General features: G+C 37.4%; 1 protein-coding gene across 27 annotated transcripts in view; it reads right to left on the minus strand.

Moving 5' to 3' along the window:
* Positions 1-12888, minus strand: part of DLG2 (discs large MAGUK scaffold protein 2) — a 994028-nt gene that overhangs the window by 198624 nt on the left and 782516 nt on the right. For all 27 annotated transcript variants that reach the window (XM_048939920.1, XM_048939896.1, XM_048940083.1 and 24 more), the window contains one exon: positions 8366-8468. In XM_048939920.1, coding sequence (XP_048795877.1) covers positions 8366-8468 — 103 coding nt within the window. The remainder of the gene's footprint in view (positions 1-8365; positions 8469-12888) is intronic.

A 12888-nucleotide genomic window follows, 5' to 3' on the forward strand; every position in this document is an offset into this window, starting at 1 on the left:
GGGCACCTGGACATGGCCCTGGGCACCCTGCTGGGGCAGGAGTGGGGCCAGATGGACCCAGAAGTCCTTTCCCACCCCAACCATTCTGCTAATCTGTGGAAGGCTGTCCCTTGCACCTGCAGTGACCTCACTACGAGCTTTGTCCTGAAGGTCTGCATTGCACTGGGCTTAGAAAATATCCTATATGCTTTCACATTCTGCACTATTTAATGATGTCAATATAACAGCATTCATGGTATCAGATTTGCAGGCTTTTCTCAGCATGAGAGACCTCCAGAAGCACACTGCAATTCCTAGATGCTTTGGGAAACCTTCCTCCTTTATTATCAGAGAGCTCAATTCCCTCCTAGTTTTGCCCTTTCTGATGTTTCACAAGCAGAGAAAAGGGAGACAGATATTCTATCTTCCATTTGTTTGTAAGTAAAAACTGCAGTACACATACCCTGAAGTTTACAGTAGAGATTTGAAAGCCATACTTTTTGTTGTTGTTGTTTTGCTTTTTACTTTTTAACAAATTCAAGAGCAGTCCTCCAGAAAACCTCAGAATAACATGCTTTTAATTTGAAACCAAACTGTTTTGTTTGATCAGCATTTTGACAAATGACTGTACAGAATCACACAATTAAAGACAATAAACAAGTGATGCCGAAGGTGACAAAAAAGCAAAGCATCGAGCTCAACCATGTATTTGCAAAATCCAAAAATCAGTCAGAGAAAGAAGGCAATACTATTAGAGTATAAAGTTGGAAAGAAATATGAGCCCCTGAAATACATACAGTGTGAAAGGATGTTACTGTGAAAGATCCAACATAGCAAAAGTGTTGGTAGAATTTACTGCTAAAGAAGTAAAAAAGAAAGAAGACACAAAACATATGCTTTTTTAGATGGAATACATTTGTTCTAAATGAAAAGCAGTTAGGCACTAGAAGAAGAAAAGGAATGGGAGAACAAGGAACTATTCCAAAGCCAGTATATAGCAATGAACGAGAGATGCAAGTTCTTGTTTTCAGTGTAAGGTCAAAAATAAGAATTCCAGCCCAGTGAACTCTAAAAAAAGGGAAAGAAATTAGAAGAAACTACAATCCGTACTTCAGAGTAAAATTAGCAGCTGCAAACATAACAGCTGTTACAAAATAAATGGACGCTATTTGTGTTCTGAATGAAACTAACTTGTGACTTTATGGTTATCTCATTAAAACAGTAAGAAGGGGATATTACTGAGATTCATCAATTGCTAACAGAAAACAATTTATAATCTCCTGTATGAGGTTTTAACAGATAGACTGTTTTTCTGTATAAAATTAAGCAGATAAAGCTACATATGAACAATGAGAAACTAAGCAGACTGCACTAAGTGAAGTTCAAATGGAAACACAGGAAACAAGCCATCGTGACTTCAAGCTTTCACATGTGAAATGAAAACAAGAGAAGACAAGTTTGAAGGGAAATCTCATTTTCCATGCACTACTTCTTAGTGCTGACACAGACAACTTTAAAGAATATACTATTTAAGGAAATGTAAAGCTTCTTGATAGAAACAAGCTAAATGTGACTAAATTATGAAATAAGTACTTAAAATGAAACATTTATGAAGATGGGCATGGAGCAAGCCTAGGAGCCTATATGGGAGCAGCAATTGCAATCTAGCAGACAGTTATGGTCACATTTCCCACATACCCCAAATCATAGCATTTAGATCATAAAAGCTTAAAGCTTCAAGTAATATCATCAGTATTAACAGATCTGCAGGAAAACATTAAGAAAATAAATTAAATCCATAACTTTTTTCTGACACAGTAAGTGTTGGTTATTGTACTCAAAGCAAAAAGTGATGAAAAAATAGATTTTTAAAAAGCATGTCATTCAATGCTGGATGAGGCACACTCCATTACGGCGCTGAGAATGATTTTTAGTTTGCAGAGGAATTAAAATACAAAGTTTCACGTGTCTCAGGAGCATCCTACAAAGACGTGATTTTAAAAGAGCCTCTGAGGAACCCTAGAACCACCTTGCTCTCTTCAGCACTCACAGGCAGAGTCACACAGGGATTACAGCTAACCACATGGAACCACAGAACGCATTGGGTTGGAAGGGACTTTGAAGACCACCCAGTTCCAACCTCCCGCTGTGGGCTGGTTGCCTTGGCCCAATCCAACCTGGTCCCGAGCACCTCCAGGGATGGAGCATCCACAGCTTTTCTTTTTTGTGAGCCTGTGCCAGGGCCTCACGATTCGCTGAGTATATTCTCAGTAACATATGGTATTAGATGCAAAATCTGTATCTAGTCTACCTATCTTACATGGCCATTTACCACAGCTGCATTTACAACATCAGAAGTAACAAAAGCAGCAAACACTAATCACAGCATCCAACTGTGCCCATTAACTACTGACGTAACCTCAAGCACTGAAGGATTAGTGTAAGTGCCAATTGTAGTTTGGAGATTACAAATAACATTTCCTCTCATCTGATATAACATCTGAAGTTCTGTGTTGCAGCCGCATGATACTGCAAAATACCTTAAATTATATAGAAACCTCTGGTTCAAAGAAGCAGTTTGTTGCTCAGAGAACTTCTGCACTCCTTTCAAAGAACGATGTGTTAAAAAAATATTAGGAAAACTAATTTTCTGGCATCTTCTGCAGGCTGGCTAGGCTCTCATCACTGGGCATTTCATGGAGACTCAGGAAGCAGAGGGTTGACATTTAACAGCTGGAGAAAAGAGCCTACAGTTCTGTAATTTGGTTAAGAAACAAACCCATATCAGTTAATAGGGAAAGCTGGAGAGTTTGAGACACCACTGTAAAAAGGAGCCCTGACACTGCTGCCTGAATGAGAGTGCAACCTCCAACAAAGCTGATTCTGGTCCGGTGTCAACTATTATCAATAAGTTAGGATCTGAAAATACAACTCCAGAGTGCAACTGACATCTCTGATGCTATTAAGTTAAAAAGCAACCAACCAACTGAAAAAAAAACCTAACCTCTCAGACAAGAGTTGCAACGTGTCCTGTATATACAGCCCTAATGTCCAGCTTCCTGTACATTTGTATGATTTCTTCCTCCTAAATTCTCCTATCTTAAGAAATGCACAACAGTATTCTCTCACTGAGCTTCAGCAAGATAACCAAAGAAACATGCATCTAAGCCTTTGCTTTTTTTAATCTTTACAGCAAGGATGTATTCCAGCTAGATGAGGAGAGTATTTGACAAGCCCCTCCTGTCACCTTCACTATGTCCTTGTCCCTTCTTTCCTGTTTCCTTAAGCTGACACTGTTGGAAACATGATCCTCAGCAAATGGGCCTTTGGTCAGATCCTGCATAGTCTTTCCTAGCTTATGTTATGTTTTTTAGTATGTGTGCATGAAATATAATCTTAATGTCTTGCATTCTTTGGTAATTAGATACAGGGATTCTAGATGAAAGCCAACTGCTGTAATGCAGTTTTATCCACATATTAGTTTTCAACAGCCAAGTAAAGGGGCCTTTAATATGAGTGTTCACATTTCAAAGTAGAGAGGAAATCTATAGGAAGCAAATAAATACAAATATTTATTCTTCCCACATATTTTGTAACTACCTTATTTCTGCAGCACCTGAAACAAAACTATGTGTGACAGCTTTAACAAAGCAGGAGATAAACACTTATATTTTTCAGGCAGGAAAAGAGAATGAAATGGAGGTAGGAGCTAAAAATCATCCCCAAGTGCTCAGAAAGAGATCTGCAGGAGTGAACTCTGGATTTTTACTCACAGATTTTAAAGAGAACAGGCTTCATGCATCAGTAGTTCTGAGGAAGGCATAAGGCAAGGAACACACTTTCTAAAAGCCATTACAGCTTATTGAAGCTACAACACACTGTGCGTGCCTCAAAGGCTTAGGAACAAAAGAACAGAAAGGTGAATTTATTACCACTGCAGCCATAGGATGCTTATAACTCTAAATACAGCTCTCCAGTGATTTCCACAGCTCATGTCTGCAGAGACAGACACAGCCCATCACAGCGTCTCTCTGTTACTGGCTTCCCAACCAAATCTCAGTGACACTGAGCAAGCAACCAACAGCTCACTCAAAAGGTGATAAAGCAGAAATTCACTCATTGTAACTACTCTTTAACTTCTTCATTGTCAGTTGGTCTAATTATGGTTTAATTGATGAATGTTTTCCCTATATGCACGCTGTTAAGAAGGTAAGTTCATTGGCTTGCTTGAAAGATTGAGATCACCTGGAACTTCTGACTGGTTTACCAGCTTTCCAGGGAGGGCTGTGAAGGAATAGCTGCAGTGAGACTGCAATGTATCACAAGGCAGCTTGCAGACCAATGACACCAAGTATTTAGCAAAAGCCTTAGGGCTGAACTCTATCCCTTTTACAGTGCTCTAATGGGAAAGAATGAGGAAACAGGAAGAAATGTGGATATTTGAGGCAAAGATGTGCACTAAAGCTTTATAGCAGGTTCAGGGGAGAGTTCAGTACTCTGCCCAACTCTCAAACTGTGTCTTACAGGACAATTCATCTCTATTTTACCTTAAATTCATCCTTTAGTTCATCTTTAGTATTTTAGTTTCACTGATAAAATGCATTTTTTCTTGACTCCATCTATACTGGGCTGTAATCTGCCACTCTTGCCTAAAATCAAAATATGTCCTGTGTAAAAATGTGGAAATATAAAATGTGCTTCCCTTTGTGGTATATGTTCCCATTTTAATTTCTAATTATTTGATTAATATAGAGAGCACTGCTCTGCCCTGTGATGACGAGTCACTAAGCAGGAAGAAGAGCGAAACTGCTTCCAAGAAAATTAAAAATTGGAGAGCTAAGTTAATTTGGAGGGACAGGTTCCTTTTATAATTTTTTTTTTTTCATGTTAGGCTTTGGTCCTTGAATTCTCTTTAATTTCAAAAGAAGAAGTTAGAACATCCAGAAGTTAGGATGCTCAGTGTTAGTAGACCACCATTTACTCCATACATGATAACAGTACATGTATTATTTTCAGTTTTTACAATACAGGTAAGAAGTGGCTCAAAAGCCCCACTTTCTGGCCATTGTTCCTACAGCTATAACCATGTACTCTCACTGCTGAGCTCTGATTTTTTAATCTTGCTTCTAATAAACTTGCCATAAACAATTTCATATAATTTGCATTTGTTTGGACTTCCTCTTTTGTCTCATCTGTTTTTTTGGAGAGACGAGGGAAATACAGACAGTGAACGTACATGAAGAGAACAGGAATTAAGGAGCTGATGAGAAGTTCTCAGTTCTTTATGATAACCCTAGCAGTTCCATTCATCTTGTCATGCAAATCACTGCTTGCATATCCCTTTGTTTACTATGTATGTACATTTTTACAGAACTTTCTCTTACTTCCAAGCACTTTTATCTGAGGAACACGCAGCACGTTTCAGATAAACAACCACCATATTACATTTTATGTGTTAGTCTCTGCATTAGTTTATTCCAGATAGAACACGAAACCCAGGTGCCTTAATATCAAGAGGAAAAGCTACTCAAGTTGATGGCAAGCGCTGGATTGTTGCAGGACTTGCAATTCTCATGAGATTGGCTGCCAAATGTATACACATAACTGTGAAGGAAGTTCTTTTGAGGTTTAGATAAACATTTGACTGTTTGAAACAAGGAAAGGAAAATGCAAACATTGAAATGTATTTCTACAGTATTATCCTCATCTTCTTCCCACAGCTAAGAAAATCATTTTGTTGTGGATGCTTTGTAATATTGCCAAGATAAATATGCTGTAGGCTTTTCTTAACAGCAGGAAAACTACATTATTGGAATGTAAGCTTTTCCATTTAATTCCTAATCATCAGGTGTATTATATTATTGCCTGCTACTTAAATCATTACCACTTAGTACCTGAAATATCAATAGCTAAAGATTTCACCAATTGCTTTCATTTGCAACAAGATCTAAAGCCTTAATAAGCCAGAAAAAATAAAAAAGATATTGGTTCACATTTCAATGGCTATTCCTTGCTCTCCAAAAAAAAAAACAACCCAAAGCCATAGTAAAAACAACTCAGCACTTCCCACATGGAAATGGAAAAATCCAACTACTTAGGCGCTTTGCCAGTTTTGAAAACATTTTAAAATGAGGAGCTCCTGAAAGAAGCACAGCTGTACAGTTTTAAGGTCTTTTAAGACTATTTCAATAAATGCTTCAAGAAAGGTAGAGTGAATAGCATAAATAGTGTAAATTATATAGAAAGGAGAAATAAACTGTGCCAGGTCTTTGAAATAAAACAAATATTTATGCTGATATAAAATGTCTGCCTCTCTGTATGATCTGTAAAACGTTAAGTAATTTTCTGTGTAGGCTACTTAAACAGCACTGTAAAATGTTTCGTGTTCCTTTGTTGCTAGGGATTTTCTTAAGAGAGAAAAACTTCATCTCATGTCTTTATCTGCACAGCTAAATTAAAATGCAGTACATCAGCAGTCAATACAATAAGCTGGACGGTTACCGACAGTTTACCTGATAAAAATCAATCATTTCCTACAAAAAGGCTGACTTTGGTCCCTGTTCTTCCAGCTCCGTTCTCTTCAGTGTATCTTCAGTGTTTTGGGTGAATCAAAAACTGGCTGTGGTTTGCTGACAGCTCATGTGGTTGGGACTAGTCTGCCCTCAACAGGGGTTTTGGGGAATGGAGTAGCTTTATAGGAAAAAAACAAATGAATATGTAATATAATACTTGGTGTGTGTCGTCACTGTCATTTGAATTGCATGTTCACTAAAACTGAATTTGACATAGTACAGATCTGGTAGAATATAGAGGAGCAGCATGTCAACTAGAAATTCATATATAATAGGAAAAACCTGACAAGTAATGCATGCTTTGTGTATTAACAGTAGCTTAGAACAACTCTGAAATGCCAGTGATTGCTACAAGCAGTCTGACACCATGGTGATAATTGCAGTTTAATATCACTAGACAGCAAACATGACTGCCACAGCTAATGGGAACATGGCTGTATTCAGAACCTGTGTGGATAGCTATCTGTCATGGAATTGCTTTTCAATGCTTTTTCTCTAAAATAGCTCAGATTATTGCTTATGCATTTATATACATACATTCTGTTTATTTAACTAAGGATACGTATTTGAGATTCCATTTGCTCTCTCTGCACGTTTCTTAGTATGGCCGAATTTATTCTGCTTGGTGACTCAAGTGCAGATAAGCCATAAACAGATGCATGATACCAGATCTCCAGCACAATTGCAAGTTTGATAAATACCAGCTGTTTTTGTCTGCTATTACTGGGACTCAGAGAAACAGAAGAAGGTATCATGTTGCATAAACTCTGGCAGTAGTAATTCATCTCCCCTTTGCCTCTGAAAGATCTGCCAAGCCGAACCTGCTATTAGAACTGTACTGCTTCACCTGAGACCTTAATGTTCCCTAGGCACGGTGCAATTAGGCAGAATTAACCACTTGTGTTTGCAGGCTGTAATGGGACTTCTAAATTTAGCTAGAACTATCTACTGAAAACTGATAAAGTGGTACCAGCATGTCTTCACAGACACCTGTATGTGTAGAATTCAGCCAAGCAATGTTTCACAGTGACAGCCAATGTAGAGAAAAACTGTATTTTGCTCCTATCAGAAAGTAATAGTCCTTTCATGAAATCCTCCACAGTCCTGAATAGTTGAATCAGGAAAGCTCATGGAAAAAGGTAGAGAGTTCTCTCACTTAACTCTGGACTCACAAAATTGATCAAACCCACTGAAACTAGGTTAAATGCTAGAAAGCTAAATTTTTTACATCAAAATCTGGATGAGGTAAATCACACACTCAATTCTCTTATATTTTGCTAACTTCCTTATTGATGCTTTTATTTAAAAAGCAGTGATTTTCTCTCATAAATACTTATTATCTGGACTAATTTTCCTGGAAGCAGAAGGACACAGTCACGTAGTAGAGAGACTCTATGCAATTGGTAGGAACAGTTAATCTTTGCTTAATTCCAACTCGGCTGTCTGAAGCAGACTCAGATCTTCCTGGCATTTGTGCTCATGCTTAGCTTTTGCACTATCTGTCTCCAGAAAGAAAATAGAAAAGAATGTAGAACAAGCAGTAACAAAAATAAACTGATAGCTAAGTGTTGAATACGTACTACATGCACATTTAAAGATCATTCTTATAGTTGCATACAATGTTTTTAAAAGCAAAGTCTGTGAGAAAAATAGAGTAACTTCTTAAGACTAGAATTGCCACTTGAATTTTCAGTCCAGATGATTTCTGATGATAGCTGGGAAAAGCACTGTCTACACCAGCCTCATCCTTTTAAATGGGTTAATTTATGCACTTATCTTTTACCATATGTCTCTAAGTTTATTATTTTGCTTACCCTCCGGCTGGTATTGTGCTATGATTGTTACCGTCTGCCCTGCTCCCTTGAGTGCAGCTGCAGCCTGCTCGTGGGTAGCACCTCGAAGATCGATGCCATTCACCTACAGAAGGAATGCAAACAACAGATCTGAGTAGTTTGACACTAGACAGAAAGACCAAGGTTTTTATTTAAACACCTGATGCTTGCTCAGATGCAAAAGTGAAGGTACAAACTCAGAAATGCAGAGAGGATACTATGACTGCACATGAGGATCTGCACTAATGTGGCACACACTGGTGTCCCTATTTCTATCATTCCTCTATCATTCCTATTATCTGATCACCTCTTTTGGGGTTTTCTCCTCTACTGAGTTTATTTTTGGTGGCCTCCCAATGAATTTTTTTTTAAAATATAAGATTTACAGTAAATTACAGTGTTGGAGAACATTGCAGGCAAAGAAACTGCTCCTTCAGCCAGACCTTGAAAGCCCATTCTGTAGCTTCAGGGAAACCTGGAAATACATGAAGCAACTCTAACCAAAAAACACTGATCAGAGAACTTAGAGAACTGAAATTTGAGCAACCTTTTTTTTCTCCTGTTGCCTAGAAATATAGCCCTATCTTGCATGGAGCTGTGAGCAGGGAGAGCTTTGCTACCTCTTCCAATCTGGCATCAGTAGGTATTTTCAGGGAGCCTCTCTTATTTCATAGAATCAATTGAACTGGAAGGGGCCCTTAAAAGTCATCTATTCCAACTCCCCTGCAATGAGCAGGGACACCTACAGCTCCATCAGCTGCTCTGAGCCCAGTCCAACTTCACACACTGAATATCTCCAGGGATGGGGCATCCACCATCTCTCAGGGAAACCTGAGTGTCTCACCACCCTCACTGTAAAAAACTTCTTCCTTACATCCAATTTAAATTTCCCCTCTCTTACTTTGAAACCACTTCCCCTTGTTTTATCACAACAAACCCTGCTACACAGTCTGTCCCCTTCTTTCTTACAGCCTTCCTTTAGATGCTGGAAGGCCACACTCAGATATCCCTGGAGCTTTCTCTTCTATAGGCTGAACAGCCCCAGCTCTCTCAGCCTGTCCTCGTAGAGGAGGATTATCTAATGTTTATATTGTGCTGCATGAGCAGTGGAAGTTTAACAGAGTTCTCAAAGTAGGGAAGCCATTCCAAAAATATGGGATAGCTTTAAAACTTTTTTGATTTGTAGATGTGGAGTTAAATGCTTTGTCAGCAGCATCCCAAAGAAGAGACAGATTTGATGTATAAGATTATTAAATGCTCCAGTAATGTGAATCTTGCTTTCCAACAAGGCTGTTACTGTTTGGCTGTAGTGAAGTATTTGTGGTTATTTAATGCATTTGCTTTATTTATTTATTTATTTATTTATTTGACTTTCCTCCTCACTTTTTAAAGATTTACACATCATAACATTTCAGTGAAGAACAAGAAACATTTGGCACACAAACATCAGCAGGACAGAAATCCATTTCCAATTGCTCAAGAAAAGAAAGGAGAAAACGAAAATGAAGTAAAGGGATAAAAAGAGAGCGATGTCATAGATTTTGTGGCAAAGAGACCACAGTGGCACAACAGCAACCTTTTTTCTTATTTTTATCAAATACTGAAACAAAATGGCTAAGAATTTACTGAAAATATGAAGTTAATTTTATTTAGATTTTGACAACATTTTAATTGTTGCAAAAATAAATCTTATTACATAGAAGTTTACAAATTACAGCTGTTCATTTATTTTGATCAACTATGTTTTCAAACTGTGCTTTCAAACTGGCCTGTTTTATCTTGCTGTCTTTCACTAAATCTCAGAGAACCTGATTCATTTATTTATCTATCTATCTATTTATTTATTTATTTTTGGTTGAACACATATTTAATTATTATTTACATGAAAAAAAGTACCACAGAACAACAGAATGGCCAGGGTTGGAAGGGACCTCAAGGACCATGAATCTCTGCCACATGCAGGGCCACCAACCTCCACATTTAATACGTGACCAGGCTGCCCAGGGCCCCATCCAATCTGACCTTGAACACCTCTAGGGATGGGGCATCCACAGCCTCTCTGGGCAGCTGTTCCAGCACCTCACCACTCTCTCTGTCAAGAACTTGTAGTAGTCTTTACTGATATGTGAAAACTATTTCAAATATTAGACTTTGACAATCTGATGTGTGATAGTAGTTATCTAAAAACACTAGATTCCAAGAAGACTGCATTATGCCATAGAACTGCTGACTAAATGCAGATATGTAATTGTCTAGCTGAGCTTTCACATTTCTGAAAACATTATTCTATAAGACCTAAAGATTTGCTTATTAGACTTGTATAACAAATACAATCTTCTATAGTTTTTTCTTTTTTTCTTGATAATAATGAAGGAAAAAAACCACACTTTTTTTTCCTAAGCAATTAATCTTTCATTCCCCCAAATACTTTTTAAGTTTCACAATTTGATGATCACTTAATGTTTCCCCATTATATTTGCAAAATGGATTTCTTCTCATTCCTTTAAAAAAATATAATGAAAAAATGATTTGAATTTCATTTGCCTATATTATTCCAATGTCATTCATAGCTATAGAATATGTAGAACTTTAGAGAAGCATGATCTGTTGCAATCTTTTATGGTTATAAAAAATGAATATGCACTACCTTATCTTCAGATTCAGAAAGGAGACAAGTAAATGTGGAAACAGCATACCAAAACAACATAACCTATTTAAATCTTATCTTACTCATATCCTCGTGCATATTGTATAATGACAATAATGATGTGAAAGAGGAAATGAATTATAAGTTGCCTCACAGAAAAATAAACGAATTTTTGAGCTCCTGTGCCTGTATGTGAATTTCACAGTAGAGGGTATGAATGCCACTACTGTGCTGATTATGGCTGCTTCACCCGCACACCTGTCCTAGACCCTTTGGGGCAGCACAGGAAGGGCATGGGAGGCAGCACAGTACCAAAGGGAAGGATTTTCAGCAGACAGAAGAGTGGATGACTGATAGAGTATACACAGAGATAAGACACTTTAAGGAACACTGGAGTAGCTGCTACAAGGTAATAGTATAGGCTGGAAGACCACCATATCTAAATAAACACTGAAAGCAAATATCTGTGACAGAACATAATAATTTTGAGAACAGATATGTATGGATCTCCATGTTGCTACAATCTACCAACTGAAGGTAAGCTGTGACAATTACTCAGTATTTCTATGAAATATTCTGGATTTGCCAAATATTAGCATATTTGGCTTACGTATTTAAAAGCACTATATGCTGATAATCTGATAATGTCTACATTTCTGTTATTTAAGTGTTCAAAATTGATATTATTTTTATAGTTTATATCAAGAATGTGTACAGGAAAGTGAAAATCTTCACTTACAAGTAATTCTCTTATGCCCCTGAAAAGAAATGCTGACCACGAAGCAAATGTAAGATTATAAATTCCACAGTTTCTCCAATAAAAGAGTCCTCATCTTCTAGTTTGAAAACAATGGCTGTGAAAATGCCTGGTGGAATCTTTCCAAAAAATGAACCAAAGGTTCAATAATCCATCAGGATTGTATATGTGAACCTCAAGTTTAGTGGATGGAAAACTAGAAATGGAGTCCTGCAAAAATATTGATATAACATCAAAAGAGGAAATAATTGCATACATTCTAAAAGAAGAACTGAGAGAATCAGAGTTTTCAGCACCACAAAATCATTTATGTTGTAACGAATGATACTGATAATGCCTAAAGACAAGCATAGTGTTATATGTTAGTCTACAACCTCTGTAGAGAACACAAGCTTCCACAAATGAGACACAATTTAGACACTTGCTGTGAAAGCAAGAGGTTTTGTGCCCTACCTTTACTCAGGGATAGTACTGTGACATTTAATGCTGAGCATAGGCACATCAGCACTACAGTTACTCATTTAGTCAGTGCTTTAGTCATAGCTTTGGTGTCTCTAGAGGCCTGATGAGAATCTTGTCTATGTCATGCCATAAAAAAACCTCAGCCTGGAGCTGGTGTCTCTGAAAAAGACAATTTTGAAGCCAAGTTATCTTTAATAATATGCTAGCCTTTTATCTCTGTGAGTTTGTTGTTGTTGTTGTTTGTTTTTTTTTTCTTTTTCCTCAATATCTGGAGTCCTCGAGAGACTCCTGAGAAAGATGCAGTATGAACTGAAGGAAAACATTAAGGAACATTCCTGAATTCCTGAGCTCCTGAGCTGGGGAGAAGGATATGATGTCACTGGTTAGCATTAGCAGCATTAGAAATCAGTTTGTTTAGGATTAAGCTTGAGGACTGTAAACTTGTGAAAGCAAATTTCTCTTAAGCAAAACGTGAAAACACTGTGGTGGTCTATAAAAGTTGTATTAACAGAACATCATGCTTTAAAAATCATTAATGAATCATAATAATCTTTCTATAGATAAAAGAATGTATGAAAGGAAAAGAAAGTACATGCTTATTAACAATCTCTACGATCCTCTAGTCCAAATGTCCACCTA

This window comes from Lagopus muta, chromosome 1, assembly GCF_023343835.1.
Source record: "Lagopus muta isolate bLagMut1 chromosome 1, bLagMut1 primary, whole genome shotgun sequence".
In the NCBI taxonomy this organism is placed as follows: Eukaryota; Metazoa; Chordata; class Aves; order Galliformes; family Phasianidae; genus Lagopus; species Lagopus muta.